The sequence below is a fragment of the Brassica oleracea genome, chromosome C9, assembly GCF_000695525.1.
Source record: "Brassica oleracea var. oleracea cultivar TO1000 chromosome C9, BOL, whole genome shotgun sequence".
Classification (NCBI taxonomy): domain Eukaryota; kingdom Viridiplantae; phylum Streptophyta; class Magnoliopsida; order Brassicales; family Brassicaceae; genus Brassica; species Brassica oleracea.
In genome coordinates this window covers 51,221,298-51,242,491 of record NC_027756.1, presented here as the reverse complement: position 1 = coordinate 51,242,491, position 21,194 = coordinate 51,221,298, and the positions used below count along the sequence as shown (strand labels likewise).

General features: G+C 35.5%; 5 protein-coding genes and 1 non-coding gene across 7 annotated transcripts; 4 read left to right on the top strand and 2 right to left on the bottom strand.

Annotated features, from left to right (window-relative positions):
• Positions 1-1,327: 1,327 nt before the first annotated feature.
• Positions 1,328-2,217, top strand: LOC106315299 (putative F-box protein At1g53360). Its single transcript, XM_013753037.1, has 2 exons — positions 1,328-2,057; positions 2,165-2,217. The coding sequence occupies exons 1-2, from the start codon at positions 1,352-1,354 to the stop codon at positions 2,215-2,217; spliced, it is 759 nt and encodes a 252-aa protein (XP_013608491.1). The 5' UTR covers positions 1,328-1,351.
• A 1,402-nt stretch (positions 2,218-3,619) lies between these two features.
• LOC106319327 (histone-lysine N-methyltransferase ATXR5-like) lies at positions 3,620-5,588 on the bottom strand. 2 transcript variants are annotated; one of them, XM_013757614.1, is made up of 6 exons: positions 5,071-5,588; positions 4,903-4,983; positions 4,498-4,730; positions 4,323-4,423; positions 4,026-4,238; positions 3,620-3,950 (listed from the first exon to the last, which is right to left on the bottom strand). In XM_013757614.1, the coding sequence occupies exons 1-6, from the start codon at positions 5,435-5,437 to the stop codon at positions 3,791-3,793; spliced, it is 1,155 nt and encodes a 384-aa protein (XP_013613068.1). In that variant the 5' UTR covers positions 5,438-5,588; the 3' UTR covers positions 3,620-3,790. The 2 variants fall into 2 exon arrangements, with proteins under 2 accessions (XP_013613068.1, XP_013613069.1); XM_013757615.1 differs by having other exon boundaries at positions 3,621-3,950; positions 4,498-4,727; positions 5,071-5,586.
• An 86-nt stretch (positions 5,589-5,674) lies between these two features.
• TRNAF-GAA lies at positions 5,675-5,747 on the top strand. The gene has a single exon. It is a non-coding gene; the product is annotated as a tRNA-Phe (tRNA).
• Positions 5,748-9,349: 3,602 nt separating this feature from the next.
• Positions 9,350-9,694, bottom strand: LOC106315298 (histone-lysine N-methyltransferase ATXR5-like). The gene has a single exon (XM_013753034.1). The coding sequence runs from the start codon at positions 9,692-9,694 to the stop codon at positions 9,350-9,352; it is 345 nt and encodes a 114-aa protein (XP_013608488.1).
• Positions 9,695-12,034: 2,340 nt separating this feature from the next.
• LOC106317076 (protein IDA-LIKE 3-like) lies at positions 12,035-12,637 on the top strand. Its single transcript, XM_013754937.1, has one exon. It carries the CDS (start codon positions 12,130-12,132, stop codon positions 12,436-12,438), a length of 309 nt encoding a protein of 102 aa, XP_013610391.1. The 5' UTR covers positions 12,035-12,129; the 3' UTR covers positions 12,439-12,637.
• A 1,166-nt stretch (positions 12,638-13,803) lies between these two features.
• Positions 13,804-14,781, top strand: LOC106315297. The gene has a single exon (XM_013753033.1). The coding sequence runs from the start codon at positions 13,804-13,806 to the stop codon at positions 14,779-14,781; it is 978 nt and encodes a 325-aa protein (XP_013608487.1).
• Positions 14,782-21,194: the final 6,413 nt, after the last annotated feature.

The window sequence follows — 21,194 nt, the reverse complement described above, 5'->3', positions numbered from 1 at the left end:
AAGAATGTTAATATTTTTTTAGAATGAAAAAAAATAATATATAACGAGATGGAATACTTATTTTTTTTTTCATTGCAATTGGTAAACAATTTATGGAACGAGAAAGAATTGAGTATTCAGAAAGTTTTTATTGTAGAAAAATGTATTTTAGTTGCACCCATTATAGCAGAAAATGGAGGGTATAAAACTGCTCCTTGGTATGAGATTTTGCTTATGAATGCCACAGCATTTGTTGTTGACCCAACTTAGTATTGGGCTGATATTTGGGCCTGCAAGTATACCCATACCTTTTTAGTGACTTTGTTGGTTTAGACAAACCAATTTTTGACTAATTTTGTTGGTTTAGACAAACCAATTAATTTAATAGGTAGTTAATGTGTTGATATTATATAAGCTTTCATCTACAAGTCTCAGAGATTTAATTTTCTTTAGCTTTACATTGTGCAAACAAATATTATGGGAAATTCACAGTAAGAGGTATATAATAAATAAAATATTATTTGGCAAAGTTCTCCAAAGAAAAATAAGTTAAAATTTTCATTTTGAAATTGAATAGAAGTACTGCCAAAGAAGTTCTAATTAGTCTATAACTAACTTCCATAATCAAGAATGCATAACCTCTTCAAAGGCTGTGCAGTTCAAATCTACGTATTCTAAATAAAGACCAATTGATCCAGAGAGTCTTGTCAAACTCTTTGAAGTGGAGAAGATCAGAAGAAATGGTGAGTAGGATACTCATGCTCATAACCATTGTAGTCATAATAGAGCCTCTCCCCTTTCGATATATCGCGTGTAGCCACTAGAAGAACCCGACACTCTCCATTCACGCTGTACCTCACGCATTTACAGTTCTGCTTCTTCTTACCAAACCTGCAGCCATCATCAAGTGATGTGATGATGATGATGATGATTTCCAAAAGGTTGTATAAAGATACTAAATCTTGATTCACCTGTTGTGATTGTTGATGCCACTGATGAATCGAGATATGTATCCATACTTGTCAGGACAAATAACGAGAGTTTTCGATGGATCTTCAGATAGAAGGAGAGTCATGATGCTGTCACAATCGTCATTTTCACGGTTCTTTAAGTAGTCAACATCCCCTGTATATTCAGCTATGAATGTTAAGTCCTTAATTGGACCATCTGCTTCAACTGTGCAACTGTATTAGACCGAAACAAAAGAAATGTTTAGGAACTTGTTTAGTGAAAAGATTGTAATAGCTCACCGAGTATGTTTCGGCCCCAATAAAGCCCATTTAGGAATGTTGCATATAAAGTTTAATCAATTCTACGGTTTCATTCGTCTTAAGCACTGAAGCTATTCTACGGTTTGTAAAATCCATCAGCGATGAAAAATATGGAGCAGCAGTCCTCGAAGGGTCTAGTATTAACCACATCCGGACATGAAACACAATCAGCAACCTCGGTAAGAGAATACTCAGATCCCCCAATCCCTGATGATCTACTTATGGAGATATTCTCCAGAGTCCCGGCAAAGTCTATAGCTAGGTTTCGTTGCGTTTCGAAATTCTTGGCATCCATATTTTGCCGTCCTGATTTTACTGACTTGTTTCTGACTATGTCTTTGACTCGTCCACGGTTCCTTTTCGCCTTAGAAGCTGATAAAACGTTGTTCTTATACTCTGCACCTCAGCCTCATAATCCAAACGATAACTCTTCTCTTGTAGCCACCCCTTATCAAACGCTTATCTTTCCAGAATATATTGGATTTGATAACCCTAGAACACTCTGTGGGTTGGTATTACATCGGAAGATGCGGGTGATTTGTAACCCTGCCACTGGAGAGTTTCTAACCTTACCCAATGTTCTTAAAGAAAACATCTTACCCAATGGTAACCCCGCAGTGATCGCAGCAACGTACCTTGGGTATGATCGGATCGGAAAACGGTTTAAAGTGTTGCGTATGACCCCGTCACGTGATGGAAGACCCAATACTCATCAGGTCTTGACGTTGGAATCTGGAAAGCTTTTATGGAGAATGGTCGAATGCAAGTTCCATTTTGTGCCGACCCTTGGTTCCGCTTTCACATATTGTTATCTGATATTTTATATTTCTTCTCCTTTTCAAGTTGTTTGGATTTCAATTTTTTTCGTGCATGCATGTTTTATTCTTTGCTCTAAGTTTTGTTTACTTTACCAGTCATGCTCTTTCTCCGCTTGCTTCCTCGAGATTTTTATCTTCTCTCACTCTAAGCTCATTATCGTCGTATGACAATATTCTTCTAAAGATGCATTTATAATAGAAGTAAATAGATAACTGAAGTAGTTGGGCAAACACTATTGTCTCAAAGCTTTCAAGAAGACAAGAAGAACAAATCTTCATTCGTCTGAACAAAAAACAAGATCAAAGCCCATGAAAATAGAATAAAAAAATAAAAACTATAGTTGATCTCAAAGCTTGAGCTGCTTGATATGACCGCTTGGCATATCTCGACGCAAGCAGGTTCCAAGCTTCGAGCGCTGTTGTAGCTGTTGCGATTAGAGGCTGGCGAGCAACCTCGATGGATCCCATGATGGAGCTGTAGAGAAGAATGTCTTGGCGTCTCCACAGGGTAAAGGCGGGATTAGTTTCTTGGCTACCAAATATTATCTTAATTCTTAATATGTATTTAAAATACGTTAAGATATTATTGAACTTCTAAAATAATTATCTATTACATGAAGGTTGATGGTGAAATGTGGCGGTTGAAGCCGAAAGTTTTTAGATTTTGGTTTTGTTTTCATTGAATAATGTTTCTCATTTCATGAGAACTTAAATTTTGTTTTATGATTTTATTTATTTGGTTTTCTTTTTATCACTAACTATGTTTATCTTTCACTTGATTGTGAATGATCACGTTTGATGTTTTTTCTTATTTCTGAATCGATTTTACTTATGTTTTGGCTATTAAAATATGTACAAATCATGTATTTTAAATCCGAAGAACCGATATGTTTTAGTTACAAAATAGGTACAAATCATGTATTTTTAAATCGAAGAACCGATTGAGACCCGAACCTGAAAGTACAATAGATTATACCAGTTGTTTGGAGATTTACTAACCCCGACCCGAATTCGATAGAACCCGAACCGGTCCCGAATAGGGCTAATGTTGATAAACCCGAAAAACCAAAACCCGATCGTAACTCTGAATGCCCATGCCTACCACGTAGTCAATCCATATTTTTCTCAATACATTTACTTTACTCCTAGATAGATGACGTAATAAAATGTTCATGATACCAAATAGCTTTCTAGGTAACAATCCTGTTTGGGCAGTCTGTATAATTTTATAATTGGGTCTGAGAATTGTGAGCGTTCCTTATGAGCAGAAAATGGATCTATAACCTTAGAACTTAGCTGGATAATATTGCTCGATTACCGTTTTGTATAAAGACAGAATATGCATCTCATCTTTGTACATTGGTTTGTGAGCTTGTCTAAACTTGCTTTAGATCAATCACCATAGGTTTGGTCTTATGATCCTATGAGGTAATACCATATCTATGAATCTCAATATTATGAAAATTTCATAGTGATGAAGCATAGAATAAATAAAATATCACTTTGCAAAGTTCTCCAACGAAAAATAGTTAAAATTTTCATTTTGAAACGGAATAGAAGTTATAATTAGTCTATAACTAACATTCATAATCAAGAATGCATAACCTCTGTAAAGGCCATGCGGTTTAAATCTAAGTATTCTAATTTTGATCTGTAAATTTGCAACAAAATAAAGACCAATTGATCCAGAGACTCTTGTGAAACTGTTTGAAGTGAAAAAGATCAGAGGAAAAGGTGAGTAGGATACTCATGCTCATAACCATTGTAGTCATAATAGAGCCTCTCCCCTTTCGCTATATCACGTGTAGCCACTAGAAGAACCCGACACTCGCCATTCACGCTGTACCTCACGCATTTACAGTTCTGCTTCTTCTTACCAAACCTGCAAACCATCAATGATGTCATGAAGATGATGATTTCCAAAAGGTTGTATAAAGATACTAAATCTTGGTTTTACCTATTGTGATTGTTGATGCCACTGATGAAGCGAGATATGTTTCCATACTTGTCAGGACAGATAACAAGAGTTTTCGATGGATCTTCAGATAGAAGGAGAGTCATGATGCTGTCACAGTCATCATTTTCACGGTTCTTTAGGTAATCAACGTCCCCTGTATATTCAGCTATGAATGTTAAGTCCTTAATTGGACCATCTGCTTCAACTGTGTAACTGTATTACACGGATACAAAAAAAATGTTTATAGCTATACTTTGACATTAAGGGAAGATTTGATCGAATGAAATCTAGAGATACCCTTCAAGTGGATCGAATACCACAACAAGAGGAGGGCATTCTCCTCGTCTATACATAGCTCGACATAGTTCCAATGTCTCTAAATCTTCTTTCGAAAGCACCTGCAGAAAACAAAAACCGTGAGAAACAGCTACTAAGGGAAGTAACTTTAAATAAGAGTTTTATTGTCTTTTACCTGCATCCCACCTTTCTCGAACTTGGATCGATTAGCAGACCGAGGAGCCATTCCAGGAACATAAGTCAAGTCGTCGCTGTATTTGATACCCAATGCTGTTAAAGCAGACGCAAGTGTGCCCATTTGTGCAAATCTCTGTTCAGGATCTTCAGATGGAACCATAGGTAATAGCTTTCTCCTCCTCTTCTTCACTGTCAAGGAGCAAGATCGTCTCCGGTGCTTTCTACTCTCTTCTTCAAAACAACAAAGTGACGCCATTAAAACTGAGTTTACACACTTACTAATGCATTAATCAATGAAGCATATATGTATTAGTAATTCTCATCAATGCTGCGCCATAAAGATCAGCTCTTTCATCCTCATTAAACTGTTAATCAAGTGAAACATCTCTTCAAGATCCTTTACCTTGACTCAGCTGTGATCTCTCCGTTTGATCAATTTGCTTTTCAATCCGAAAGAAATGCATAATCTTCTTCTGAGACAACCCTAAAAACATTCAAAAGATCAAAAATTGAATAAAAGAACATACGAAAGTTACAAACTTTGACAAAAAAAAAAAAAAAAGATCCCTACTTCTTACAGGTCGTTGGTCGGAACAATCGACACAGACCCACGGTCCGACAGGGACACGAACCACGATCGGTCGGAGACATTTCATGTGAAACCCTTTATCGCATTTGTCGCAGAGAAGAAGCTCATCGTCTCTTTCTCCCAAGTCGCATTTCTCGCAGGTGACGTCACCGTAGCCGTCGTCTTGCTCCTGCTCGACGACGGGCGGAGATTTCGCCATTACATCGGCGATCGATCTCATCTTCCTCGGTGGAGATTCGGAGGAGGGTCGCCTCGGTGGTGAAGCTTTGGTTCTTCTCCTATAGTAGATGAAACGACGGGAAGGAGAGGCTGCTGGGGAGGAGGAGGAGGAGGCTTTCCACGTGGCCATGATGGTTTGACGAGGAAGGGTCAGTCTCGCCGGAGATGGGTTTTGATTGGCTGGAGCTAATGTGCACCGCGTGTGAGCATTGAAAAACTGATGTGCGCATCACCTGGAGTGTTATTTGGGTTCTTCCTTTGTATTTTCCCTTTTTTCGGGTTTATTTTATTTTATTTTTAAACCTTTGACAAGTTCAAACATGAGAGAATTAGAGAACTAGGTCATGGCGAAATAAGAATGATACTTGCCCGGATAGCTCAGTTGGTAGAGCAGACGACTGAAAATCCTCGTGTCACCAGTTCAAATCTGGTTTTTGGCATAAGATAAAAAAAGGTGCAATAATCCTTTATTCTCTTCTTTTTTTTTGTTCATGTTGTGGATCCATCCGTTCAAAAAAAAATGTATAAAATTTTATACTTAATACATATTCGAAAGGAAAGTTGTGGTTGAAAGAATTAAAAAAAGGTAAAAAAAAAAATTTATATCTATCTATATCTATTGTATCTATCGTTGAAGGGCAGAAATACCCCCAAGATTCATTAGATTAGATACAATAGAAATAGAATTTTAACCTCCCCACCCATTTATTGTATTGCTTTCCGATCTTATTTATTCTTTCCCACTTATGTGACTAAAGTTGACTAAGTTATTTGCGCAATACAAAGTTCATAATGCAGAACTCTTTTTTTTTTTAGTTCGTCCTATTGGTTCGGCTTTTAGGAAAAAAATATCTTTCAAATTGGAGATTAAACTATCTATAATAATATGAATAAGACCTTAGTTCTTCTATTTGTTTGACATCTAAAAACGACTCGAATTCAAAATATTCCGCGAAGGTCCGTAGTTGTAGAAACTAAGACTCATTTTTATCATTCAAATTTTTTATCATTCAATAAGCATCTTGTATTTCATAAAAATTGGGGGCAATATAATCCTTACGTAAAGGCCACTCTATCCAACTTTTGGGCATTAAGATCCGTTTCAGCCGCGGATAGCTATCATAAGTGATTCCTAACATATCATAAGATTCTCATTCTTGAAAATCTGTACTTTTCCAAACCCAAAAAAACAGATGGAGTTCTGGGATTACTCATGTGAGTAAATACTTTTATGCAAACTTCTTCCGCTTGATTGACACCATATTCTATTCTCGTAAGATGATACACACTGGCTAAGAGGCCACCTGGTGCCACATCATAGGCACATTGGGAACGTAAATAATTGTAACCATATACATATAAAATTACAGCAATAGAATGCCAATCTTCGGGCTTTATTTGTAAAGTCTCTATTCCTTGGTAATCGAAGCCCAACGATCTATGAACCAGCCCGCGTTTGGCTAGCCAAACGGACAAAGTGCCCTGCATCTTTTTTATTTACCCCACACCTTTTTTACATAAATTTAAGTATTTCACATTTACCATGAGTTCTAATTTATGAAGATTTTTTTCTTATTCTCTCAAATCCTCCCTAATTCACTAATTCGTGGGAAGATACTGGGCTTTTGTATTTAAAAAATGTTTCAGTAGAGATCTCTGAAGTAGATGATGGTGGATAGAGTAATTCTTGATCATAATTTCCAGTCTGTGTACTGCGTACAACAAAAAACTTGTGATTGGTAGTAAAACACCGATTACCCCGTTGAGGTCTAATTCGATCCTTATAGATTTCTCTAGCTATTTTCTTACGAAGCTTTGTTATAGCGTCTATAACAGCCTCTGGTTTAGGTGGACAACCCGGCAAATAGACATCTACAGGAATTAGCTTATCAACCCCTCGAACAGTACTATAAGAATCGGTACTGAACATCCCCCCTGTAATTGTACACGCTCCCATAGCAATAACATACTTTGGTTCAGGCATTTGTTCATATAATCTCACTAAAGAAGGAGCCATTTTCATTGTTACTGTACCTGCTGTTAAAATAAGGTCCGCCTGTCTAGGACTTGATCTTGGTACTAGCCCATAACGATCAAAGTCAAATCGGGAGCCTATTAATGAGGCAAATTCAATAAAACAACAACTGGTACCATAAAGAAGCGGCCATAGGCTGGAAAGTCTTGACCAATTTGAAAGATCATTTAACGTAGTTGAAATAACTGAGTTTTTTGTTGTTCGATCAAGTACGGGAAACTTAATGGAATTCATAATTGTTTCAATGGTTTTTTTTTTACTTTTTTTTTATTGTTATTGTACAAGTATTCAGGAAACGAACTAAGACCATTCCAACGCTCCTTTTCGCCATGCATAAACTAAACCAAGAATTAGGATAAGCACGAAAATGAAAGCTTCTATAAAAGCGGATACCCCTAGTACATCGAAACTCATTGCCCACGGATACAGAAAAACGGTTTCAACATCAAAAACAACAAAAACTAGAGCAAACATATAATAACGGATTCTAAATTGTAACCAAGCATCCCCGATCGGTTCTATACCTGATTCATAACTAGAAAGTTTCTCCGGCCCCTTCGTAATTGGAGATAAAACCCCGGAAATTAGAAATGCCAAAACAGGAATAGCACTTGATATTATTAAAAATGCCCAGAAAATATCATATTCGTAAAGCAGAAACATAGACGAACTCCTATGAATGTGGAAAAAATACCCGCTTAGTCAATTCCAATCGGAGTGGATTGGGCAAGGTATATATAACTCTTGCGTCAAAACAAAAATTCAGGTTAATCAAATCATTTATTTTCGTTTGGTTGCTGTGGTAGACGTCTCCTTTTAAGATTTATTGATTGTAATCTTATTTTCAGTACACTTATTACTTAATATTTCCATGTTTCTATTACTAATAGTTTCTCATATTAATAATATAATATTAATATTATTAATAACTAGTAATTTTTTTTATTTCTGTTTCTTAAATTTGCTTTATGTTTTATTTAAAAATAAAACAAATTGATAAAAATATCTTCGTTTTTAAAATTATGACGTATCAAAAAATCCACTTACGACTATGAAAATGAATGAATAAAAAACGTTTATTCGAAATTATAAGTATCTATCTAGATATATCGATAGATAGTGATTGGATCCACTAAAATCAAATTTGGTTTTCCGTATGGTTTAGGGTATGGGACTTATCTAAATAACGACCCCCAGGACTTATGGTTTAGGGTATGGGAGTTTTTTTTATGAACCAACAAATTGAAAGTAACCAATTAGAAATAAATAATACAATAATAAGTCAAAAATGATCCAATTATTTGGATTTGAATGTCATTTATTAGTTAGGGCTATACGGATTCGAACAATAGACCTGCTCGGTAAAAGAGCTCGAACTTATTATTATCAAAATGATTCGAACTCTTTCAAAGACCCAACATGCATTTTTTTTTGCATTGGGCTCTTTCATTAACTGATAGAAAGATCAGTTAGTCTACCATATTTTTTCTTAAAAAAAAAAGATAAGAAATGGTTCCAAGTACTCTGATTGATTATTTTTTAATTCTAATACAATACAGAAGAACTACCAAAGTGTTCTAAAGAAGGGTTTTTTGACGTAGGTTTGCTTTTGGTCTAGATCAACTTAAGCTAAATATAGTCTCTAATATCCTGATTAAAAAATCAAATATGAAACTTGCTACATCTTAAGGTTCATACGACGAAAATATCATTTCTGAGTTCGTTATGCTCATTCTGCCTAGCATTAAGTAGACTGGGTATTCACTCTATCAATATCTCAAATCAATGATGGGTTCTATTAATTCTCTACCGAAATGGAGAATTTTAATAGGACCTAATGTCAGACTATTGTTTTCCTCTTTTCCTAAAAAGGAGTCATGAAGTAAGACATCGATTTATTAATAAGATCAATCAATTGGTTTGATTGCGTGATGGAACATTATATCTCTTTCATCTCGTTATTTATTGGTATCCAATCGATGTGATAAGTATCCGCTTGCCTTCTCTTTACGATGCACAGACCCACGGTCCGACAGGGACACGAACCACGATCGGTCGGAGACATTTCATGTGAAACCCTTTATCGCATTTGTCGCAAAGAAGAAGCTCATCGTCTCTTTCTCCCAAGTCGCATTTCTCGCAGGTGACGTCACCGTAGCCGTCGTCTTGCTCCTGCTCGACGACGGGCGGAGATTTCGCCATTACATCGGCGATCGATCTCATCTTCCTCGGTGGAGATTCGGAGGAGGGTCGCCTCGGTGGTGAAGCTTTGGTTCTTCTCCTATAGGAGATGAAACGACGGGAAGGAGAGGCTGCTGGGGAGGAGGAGGAGGAGGCTTTCCACGTGGCCATGATGGTTTGCGAGGAAGGGTCAGTCTCGCCGGAGATGGGTTTAGATTGGTTGGAGCTAATATGCACCGCATGTGAGCATTGAAAACTGATGTGCGCATCATCACCTGGAGTGTTATTTGGGTTCTTGCTTTGTAATTTCCCTTTTTTCGGGGGTTTTTAATTATTTTTAAACCTTTGACAAATTCAAACATTGATGGTAGGCTGCAGATTGTGCTTGTCTTAAACACACATTGCAAGAGATAAGTTTACAAGGATCAAATCTTTTCTTAATAAATCTTATATACATCTGTTTCTGATATACAAAACAACTACCAAGAAAACAAATTTATTGATTATAACTTTTTTAATTATATTTTTAATTTTTTATATGAATATAAAATTTAACTCGTATATAAAATTATATTAAAAAATTTTGCTGTGCATGGAAGCCAACACAAATTCACAAAAGGGTGAAGAAGAAAGAAAAATACTTAGTGGGTTATTTAATCCGGCCCATTAGAGATTTGGTTTAAGGGACTAAAAATTAACAAACGTTAGTTTGGTTTGACTGAACCAAGGAGAAAATTGATGTTTAAATGGGGTAGATTGAAAACGTTCTGGCCCGACCTGCGACAGTAACACTAATTATAAAATTTCAATTGGTTACATACTTTGAGCTCAGGGTAGACATAACAACAAAGAAAGAACTTCAACGAGAGTGATGCATTGAAGAAAACGTGTGACCGAACGTTGCGGGTTGGAACAGTAGAATTCGACAGTGTGGATACACAGTAGTGCTTAGGAATTTGAATAGGACAAGCTTTTATTATTTGTTGTTCTTCTGCATAACTACTGTTGTTGCCTTCTATTTTCAGTTTCCTTCTTCTCTTCTAACATCTTGTCGGTAATAAAGGCAATTCCACTTCAATATTTATGCCGCGAAAGAGGATACAACTCATTAGGTTTGCATTATTGGGTAAAACCTAGCTTTACGTAGATTACATTGAGGAACAATGTTCACTAGGTAAACAGTTGATAATATTTTGTGGCAAAAACGTAGAATAATGTACAGTATATAAGTATATTGGTTGCTCCGTGTCTTGTGGCGTAGTAGTTGTATTGAGACACCGTCAAGTCATGTACTAACTCGAACTGATTGTTATGTAACATGTCAATCTATAATAGTACCTATGCTAATGCGTCGTTGGCTAGCTCAACTAATTGTTAGAGATCGTTTACATACAATACTTTTTGACCTGCAGATCAATTGGTGACAGCTTGTCTTGTGGGAAGGCTGTTAAAGGGTGAGGTCGGGGGTTCGAATCTCACCAACAACCTAATTATGGGGCAGGTAGTTCCCATAATGGAGGGGTTGGGGTCGGTGCGCTGCAGCGCTGTGAGCCTGGGTCCCACGGGGCGGGTTGTCATACTTTTATTGTTGTTAAAATGGACGCTAAGAACACGGTAACTGAAAATTGTATGAATTTTATGACGCCATTAAATTTAACGTCAAAAAAGTGAAAGGATGCGGATGTTTTTGAAAATCCGGCGACCAAAACTATAAAAACGATGCTATTAATTATTTAATTTCTTTTATGTTTATCAGCCGCTGGCCGCTGCGGCCAGCGTTAACCAAAAGAACATGACTAATATCTAGTGAAGTAACCATGCCGCCGCGGCCACACTTTCCTCTCCCTCCAACTGTAATTTACATGCAATATTGCACTAAAGCAAATAAAATAAGTTTTGGACAATACAAAGTGAAAAAAACTTTGCCTTACCCACCACTAATTATTTCTTATGTCACTTTCTTCTTTCTTTGACGCCTCTTCCTTTTTTTATTTCGCTTATATGGTAATATATTACTTATTGACAGAAATAAAAAAACAAACAACAATGACGATACCCGTTAAAAGAAATTCAGAAAATTCAGAACTATGTGATAAACATTACTCGTTAACCCTAATTAAAGACAGCTATAAAGAACGCTAAACCTAATAGACTGTTCAGATTAGTAAGCTTTCTTGCTTAACTACGAAAAACATGATCAGTTTGGATTTAAGTTCTGTAGTTTCCTTACATAAAAAAAGAAACACACGTACGAAATAAGACCTTCTTTTTTTTTGATCAAACACGAAATAAGACCTTAAGTAAATAAAAAGAACATACGAATTGAACCATAAGTAAATAACAAAATATACGAATAGAAACCACAAGTCAAAATCTTTCAATCACATTCTATCTCTGTCTCTTGATGTGCCCATATTTCTTGCTGTCAACAATTCACAACCTCCTTTTTTCATTCATCACCATTCACCATCAACCAAGAAAACCCCTTTAAATATTAAATAATTCCACCCAAAACCCCTTCAAACAAACAAAATATTTTCCCACTCTCTCTCTCTCTCTCGCGCTCACTTTCTCTCATCGTCTCCTCCAATCTTTAATTCTTCAAAATGTCTTCTCGAAATCGCAGATCAAGAACCAACCAACTCAGGAGAACAATCCTTATACTCGGTCTTCTTCTTGTTATTTTGAGTTGCTGCAATGGAGCTAGAACTACGAACATGTTCTACACGAGTTCACCACCCAAACAACCCGACATAGTTTCACCACCTCATCATCACCATCATCAAGTAGAAGATCACAAAAACGTACAGTTTTTGGGGTTCTTGCCACGTCAGTTTCCGGTTCCAGCTTCTGGTCCTTCAAGAAAACACAATGACATCGGTTTAAGTAGTACTACTAGGACTCCTTCTCCTTGATGTTCAAAAGATTTTATTAATCATTCTCCCTTTTTATTTCTGTAAGTTTTCTGGTTTAATTTTGGTCTAAACTGATGTAAATAGAATATTAATTTGATTTATTTCTGGGAAATGCTGTGGGAAGATTATCTTTTTTTTTTGTTTTTAATATTGGAGTTTGTTAGATCCATTGAATTATTGCACGTACGTAAGTGTAAAGGAGGAGACATAATAAGGGTCTTTGTCTAAATAAACAATTATTACTCATTTGGATCTTCCTATAAGGAAAGTTCGTTCTCATAAAACTTGGATACAATGTCCTAGTCGTCAATTAACCCGAATGATGATGATGATACTGTATCATGTCACACTCAATATAGGTTACGTACAGTCACCGACTTGTTAAGCAGAATAATTTTGTATACTATTACGATTGATAATTTTGGAAATCTAACAAATTAAATCTCAATTGTATATCACATATATATTTATTCTTCTTATCTTCTTCCATGTATATATTTGAAAATATTATAAGAGTTTTAAGCAATTAGAAAAGGATCAAAAGAAAGCAAATACAGTACGTTGTTTAATCTATTTATATACTGCATATACCATAAAGTATAAATTGGAATTAAAATCCGCTTTGCATTCGGATTCGGAGCTAGAAGCGCCAGGATGAATAATTGACAACATGTTTCATTATTAGACATGTTAAGATTTTGTGACAGATTATAAAAACTTGATAGAGATGATAAAAGAGCCTCATGGACGATTTTCTCGACAGAGGTGAAAAAGATATTAACATGTCTAAATTAACTATGATGAAACTGATGGTTTCTTAATTAGAATTGTTTGGTCTTTTCATACGGTTTTTTGTTCGTTGTTTATTATATTCCGGTTTAGTTATCCAAACTACTTCAAATTTAAGTAATAAAATGGTTTCTTATGTCAAAAAATAAACAAGACGACAATGTGCTTGGTATATAAGTCAAATAAAAAACAAGCATACAATAGACTTCTTGACGAGATGCTAATAATCCGTGTTCGTGCATCAGTTGCTAACTGTTGGAATAAGCTTGAATTAGCTTAGAGAATAAGCTATCCTAATCCCACCGAGATATGGTTTACTAAGAGGATTAGGAAATATTTATAGATAAGCTTTAACTAGTAAGATTAGGAGATATCTATTCTTATAAATAGGAGTTGCAGAGTTGTTGCATTCCTTAAGAGTTTTGAGATTGTTAGAGAAAGAGCTAAAGGTTTTGAGAGGATTTTCCTTAAGATTAATAAGAGAGCAAATTCTTATTATTGTGATCTTGCATATACAATCGAGAAATTCAAACTATATTTGGCATCAGAGCCACCAGGAACGATTAAGAGAACGTCATGGGAGATATTGTTATTGCAAAACCGAAGGATGGAGGAGGTTCCTCTTCCACGATAAAGTGTCCTATGCTCACGACAACTAACTACACAGTCTGGGCAATAAGGATCAAATTGCTGCTGAAAGTTCACAAAGTTTGGGATGCTGTGGAAAACGAGTCAGATGACGGAGATAAGAACGATATGGCCACAACCCTAATATTCCAGTCCATACCCGAAGTACTTGTGCTGCAAGTAGGCGATCTTGATACAACAAAGAAGGTCTGGGAGTCGATAAAATCAAGGTACATGGGAGCAGATCGAGTTCGTGAAGCAAGGTTACAGACATTAATGGCAGAATTCGAGAGGTTGAAGATGAAAGAGAATGACACCATTGATGATTTTGTTGGAAAGCTAGCAGAAATCTCATCAAAGTCAACCGCTCTAGGAGAAACTATTGAAGAACAGAAGCTCGTAAAGAAATTTCTATCTAGCCTCCCAAGAAAGAAGTTCATACATATTGTTGCGTCATTGGAGCAAGTCCTTGATCTTAAAACCACTACATTCGAAGATATCATCGGTAGATTGAAGGCTTATGAAGACCGAGTGAAAGAAGAAGAAGAGGCAGAGGAAACACAGAGCAAGCTTATGTACGCAAATAATGAGCCTCAACCTAGCTCAAACTCGTATAACCAAGGTTATAACAGCTATAGAGGCCGTGGACGTGGTGGACGCTACCATAACCGCGGAAGAGGACGAGGAAGATACAATGCAGGTCACTACGAGAACTTCGATTATTCAAAGATACAATGTTTTCGCTGTGACAAGATGGGGCATTATGCTTCAACGTGTCCTGACCGTCTCCTAAAGCTACAAGAAGTTACTGAGACCAAGGATGAAAGTACACTGGAGGCAGAGGAGCTAATGATGCAAGAGGTAGTGTATCTTAACGAAAAGAATGTGAATCCTAAAGAGTTTGAGATAAGCAAAGATAACATATGATACTTAGATAACGGGGTAAGTAATCATATGACTGGACATCGTAAGTACTTCAATCGGATTGATGAATCCATCACGGGAAAAGTAAGGTTTGGTGACGATTCACGCATTGATATAAAAGGAAAAGGTTCAATTCTGTTTTGCACTAAAGATGGAGGAAAGAAGATCTTGTCTGATGTCTACTACATACCAGACTTGAAAAGCAATATAATTAGTCTCGGGCAAGCTACGGAAGCCGGTTGTGATGTTAGGATGAGAGACGAGCATCTCACATTAAGAGATAAAGATGGCAAGTTGATCACAAAGGCAAAAAGATCAACAAACCGTCTATATAAGGTCATCATCGACGTCATTACTGAGAGGTGTCTACAGCTTTCAGTCTCTAGCGAATCAGCAAGATGGCATGCAAGATTGGGACACATAGGCAGAGAATCAATGAGATCAATGATCAGTAAAGAACTTGTCTTAGGAATACCTAAGATCGTAATTGAGAAGGATACTTGCTCAAGCTGCTTACTTGGGAAACAAGCAAGACATCCTTTTCCACAAGCAACATCTTTCAGGTCTACACGAGCTCTAGAGCTCATTCATGGAGACCTGTGTGGCCCAATAACACCCATTACACCGTCGAAAAAGAGGTACATATTCGTACTTATTGATGACTACTCCCGATATATGTGGTCGATACTTCTTGGAGAGAAAGGAGAGACATTTGAGAAGTTCAGAAAGTTTAAAGCAATAGTCGAACAAGAGACAGGAACAACCATCACGATTTTCAGAAGTGATAGAGGAGGGGAATTCGTTTCAAACGAGTTCAAATCTTTCTGTGAAACTAATGGAATCACGAGACAGCTCACAGCTCCCTACTCTCCACAGCAAAACGGTGTTGTGGAGCGACGAAACAGAACCCTTTTAGGTATGACTAGAAGCATCTTAAAGCATATGACTTTACCAAATTATCTATGGGGAGAAGCTGTAAGGCATGCTACATACATCATCAACAGAGTAGCCACACGTGTGCTAGTAGATAAGACACCGTATGAAGCTTACAAAGGAAGAAAACCAAGTCTTGCTCATGTGCGTGTGTTTGGCTGCGTCTCTTATGCTAAAATTGAAAAGGGTCACCTACGAAAGTTAGATGACCGATCTCGGTTACTGATACATCTCGGCACAGAGCCAGGGTCTAAGGCGTATCGGTTACTTGATCCAATAAATAGAAAGGTAGTAGTAAGCAGAGATGTAATCTTTGATGAAAATAAAAGCTGGGATTGGAAGAACTGTGAGAAAGAAGATAGTACAGAGCCACTCAGCGTTGAGTTCGGAGAATATGGAAACCATGGAATTGATGAAGATGATGAGATGAATCGCGAAGATAGAGGTGATGAGATGGATAGTAGTAAAGAGATAAAAACAGAGGATCATGAAACAGAGGATCTTGAGACAAAGGATCATGTTGAGAATGAAGGACAGGAGGAAGACGACGAAGAGTCCGGTGAGACGGGACTAAGACGCTCTCAAAGAGAGACTAGGAAGCCGAGCTACCTAGATGACTATATTCTTTTTGCAGAGATTGAAGGAGAACGCTTGCTGCTAAGTGTTAATGGCGAACCATGGAGTTTTGAAGAAGCAAAGGTAGAGAAAGTTTGGCGAGACGCTTGTGAAGACGAGATCGCATCAATTGAGAAGAACAAAACGTGGTCTCTGATTGATCTGCCCTCTGGAGCAAAAGCAATTGGTCTAAAGTGGATTTTCAAGGTGAAGCGTAACTCAGATGGGAGCATCAACAAATACAAAGCCCGATTGGTAGCAAAGGGATACATCCAGCGTCACGGTATTGACTTCGACGAGGTGTTTGCACCTGTCGCACGCATCGAAACAGTTCGGTTCATACTATCTCTAGCTGCTTCAAAAGGATGGGAGGTGCATCATCTAGATGTCAAGACCGCGTTTCTTCACGGTGACCTTAAGGAAGAGGTCTATGTTTCTCAACCGGAAGGCTTTGAAGTCAAAGGGCAAGAGGGCAAAGTATACAAGCTAAACAAAGCTCTCTACGGGTTGCGTCAAGCTCCAAGAGCATGGAACGAAAAGTTAAATAAAGTACTTGGAGATTTGAATTTTATTAAGTGCGCCAAGGAGCCAGCTCTATATCGACGACAAGATAAAGAACACCTTCTTCTCGTAGCAGTATATGTTGATGATCTCCTTGTAACAGGAACAAGCTTAGAGATGGTCATCGATTTTAAGAGAGGAATGTCTGCACGTTTCGAGATGAGTGACTTAGGAAAGCTCACATATTATCTAGGTATCGAGGTAAATCAACACGCTGGAGGATTACTTTAAAACAGGAGAGATATGCTAAGAAAATATTGGAGGAAACAAGAATGCAAGACTGTAACATGGTTCATGTTCCTATGGATCCAAGTTTGAATTTCTCTAAGGCGTGTGATGAGAAACGAGTGGATGAAAAAGAGTACAGAAGAAACGTCGGGTGTCTCAGATACCTTTTACATACCAGACCCGATCTCTCTTATTCCGTTGGTGTAATGAGTAGATATATGGCTGAGCCAAGGACCTCGCACGAAGCAGCAATGAAACAGATTCTCCGTTACTTGCAGGGGACTCGTACGCATGGACTCACTTTCAAGAGAGGGAATAACTCGAAACTGAGTGGATGTAGTGACGCAAGCCACAATGTTGATAATGATGATGGTAGAAGTACAACCGGTCACATTTTTTATTTTCTAGATTCGCCAATCACTTGGTGCTCTCAGAAGCAAGAAACAGTGGCTCTATCCTCTTGTGAAGCAGAGTTCATGGCAGCAACTGAGGCAGCAAAACAAGCCATTTGGCTTCAAGATCTTCTTAGTGAAATAATTGGTAAACCATGTGAAAGGGTGGTGATCTACATTGACAACAAATCTGCTATAGCCCTCACTAAGAATCCAGTGTTTCATGGTCGTAGCAAACATATTCATAGGCGATACCACTTCATCAGAGAATGCGTTGATAACAACTTGATCGAGGTTCATCACATCGCAGGAAGCGAGCAACGAGCAGATATATTAACAAAAGCACTCGCAAGGATTCGATTCAAAGAGATGAGGAGTTTAATTGGCGTTGAAGACTTGACAAGAAATGAATTCAAGCTTAAAGGGGAGAATGTTGGAATAAGCTTGAATTAGCTTAGAGAATAAGCTATCCTAATCCCACCGAGATATGGTTTACTAAGAGGATTAGGAAATATTTATAGATAAGCTTTAACTAGTAAGATTAGGAGATATCTCTTCTTATAAATAGGAGTTGCAGAGTTGTTGCATCCCTTAAGAGTTTTGAGATTGTTAGAGAAAGAGCTTAAGGTTTTGAGAGGATTTTCCTTAAGATTAATAAGAGAGCAAATTCTTATTATTGTGATCTTGCATATACAATCGAGAAATTCAAACTATACTAACAGTATATATCAATTAAAACTAAAACGTGTGATTAAGATTGGACTTATATATACATAATTGATTACTTTGGAACTACCCTCTTTGTTTAGTTGTAGCGAATAATGTCATTGAGGAGTCGTTGTGAATGCGATGGAGCAACGGATCCAGATTCTAATTGGAGGATTTGATGTGATATCTCCTAAGATTTTTTAGATGTTAAAGTTTAAAAAAAAAAGGATTTTTAGATGTTCTTTGAACGTTTTTTGGGGGTTAGTGAACTGTTATTGGGTTCGTGCATTGTTCTGAATTTTTTTAAAATAATCAATTATATTCTCTTGTTTATTATTCAAACTTTGGGATAGCTTTATTGGACTTCCATGTGATGATATATACTTTTCACGAACATTAAGGTCCCTTGACTCAACTTTAATTCCTTGTCTCTCTATTACGACTTTAGTTTAAGTCATTTACATTTATTTAGGCGTGGGATATAGATTAGTTAAAAGTTAATAAAGAAAGTCCACAAACGGTAAAAGAATTTGTCTGATATAAAACCAAAGATTTCCAAAAATGCAACCTTTTTTTTCCTTTACATAACGTCAGTGACTCACTGCCCTGGTCTTACTACAAAGAATGTATATAATATCAGTACTTACTAGTACATGGCTTCTATCTTTTGTTTGGTATTGGATGTCTTGTTGTAATATTGAGTTTAGTTTAGATACTATAACTTGGTGACCTGCAGCAATGCTGTATTAATCAAAGCATGCGTGTGCCAATGAATAAATTAATAAGCAAAATTGGCTCACACGATCGATGTGACAAATGCTAGAGTCTATATATTACGATGGATATGCAGCATGTGATGTATTGACGCGTTCATGTGTACCCCTGTCCACGTTTACGTACACGTGCGGTGAACCCCGCCTAGAGAGGAGACCCGGGTCTCTATTATTTTGAATATACTCCCTCCGTTTAGACGTTTTAGAAAGATTATTTTGTTTCAATTTACATGATTGAACGCCTATCTCTGTTGCTGTTTGTTTGTTTCTGGGGAAACTGATCAACCAATTAGATTTTAAAGTTTTTTTATAATTGGTTCATTAATTTTAAAATTATATTAGATCTCGATCCGCGCAACCACACGGGTTTTTGTTTTCATTTATTTTTATATAACCATTTTGTTTTAAATTCTAAATTAGTATATCCCCAAGACTATATTTGCGAAGTGATTTTGCAACACGTCTTTTATACAATCAATTTCATAAAACAAATATGACATGACTACTGAAATTGATGACATGACTTCCGGAAAAATATGACATGAATAATTTCATTTCATGTTGATTTATATTTTTGGCAAACTTATTAGAATATGGTAATAATTCATATATTACATTTAATATTGATTTTTTTTTGGTAAATTTTTTTAAAATATGGTAATAGTTCATACATCATCTATAAAATAAATATATTCATATATAACATTTCAGATTTTGAAATATTATTATTTTGTATACTTATACAATATGTATTACTAAAGCTTTCAAAAATTTCTACAATTTTTTTAAAATTTAAATATCTAATCGTAAGATCATTAGACTTATATATCTACAAATTTTATAAATATTTTTTAGGTTAAATATTTGATAATTATACATTTTATATTATTTTTATTAGTTTTATACAAATTGATTTAATATATATATAATCTATATTAAATGTTAGTAAGAAAATAGTAAAATCTATAATATTTAATAAAATTTATTTTAAATATAAGTTATATTTAAAAAAAAATATTGCACATGGTGCAGGAAAACACCTAGTATTATAATATATACGTGTCTATCAATTTTTAAAACATAAAAAGTTTACGGTATATTTTTTCCATTGAATAGATTGTTTCAAACTTTCACATGTATTTGTATCTTCTTCTATATATATATATTCGGATTATTATTTCATATTAAAATCGTAACTATATAGATAAAGATTAATAAAATATTGTTTTATTTTCATATTCAAAGATATTGTAACATTTCACAAATTTAGAAAGTTTTTAGAAAATTAAACTTTTCGCTTCATAGAAGTATATTATCGAGTAAATAATTAAACATTTAGTTTTTGTTTAATTTTTAAAATAAACAAGGTGCTCACATCAAGGTGCACATGTATGTGTATGTAAAAAGTATATAAAAATAGTTGAGAAATATATAAAGATATTGTTAATTAATATTAAATGACATTTTTGTTCAAAATAATACAAGAAAGATAAAATTAAAATTAATTTAAAATAAAAAGGCCTTGACATTAGTCATTTTTTCAAATAAAAAAATAAAATTGTATCCGTAAATAGGGGTGGGCACATATAGAATATCTGGGTATTTGGATGCATTCGTGTCGATTCGATCTTTAGCCACCTAGACATTCGGTGGCTCGGATATCCGAAATATTTTAGAATTTTAAAAAATATCCGATTTGATTCGTAAATAAAATAAAATTTTAAAAATAATTAAATTTTTTAATAATAACATTTTATTACAAAAATAAAAAATTACTTAACCTTTTAAATTCTAGTACCTAATATAATAAATTTAATTCATAAAAATATTGTAAAAGTGATATAAAGTATAATATATATAACGTATATATATAATTCTTTACATACATGTATATATATGCATATAACAGATCGAATTAGATATATGTTCCTAAAAATATTGGTATTTATGATTTGCTTCTTTTTTGGATATTGTATTTTAGTATTTGATTTGTTTCGTAGAGTTACGGATATCCAGATTTTTTGGTTCAAATAAAAATGGATAACGAATCAAATCAAAATTTATGAATATTTTGCTCAACTTTATCCGTAAACAATAAAAATAATATATATACATAGTTTGGGTTTTGATTCGTTATCTATTTTTATTCGAACCGAAAAATTCAGAGTTTTATTAGAACCATGTATGTGAGTTTTATATTAAAAAA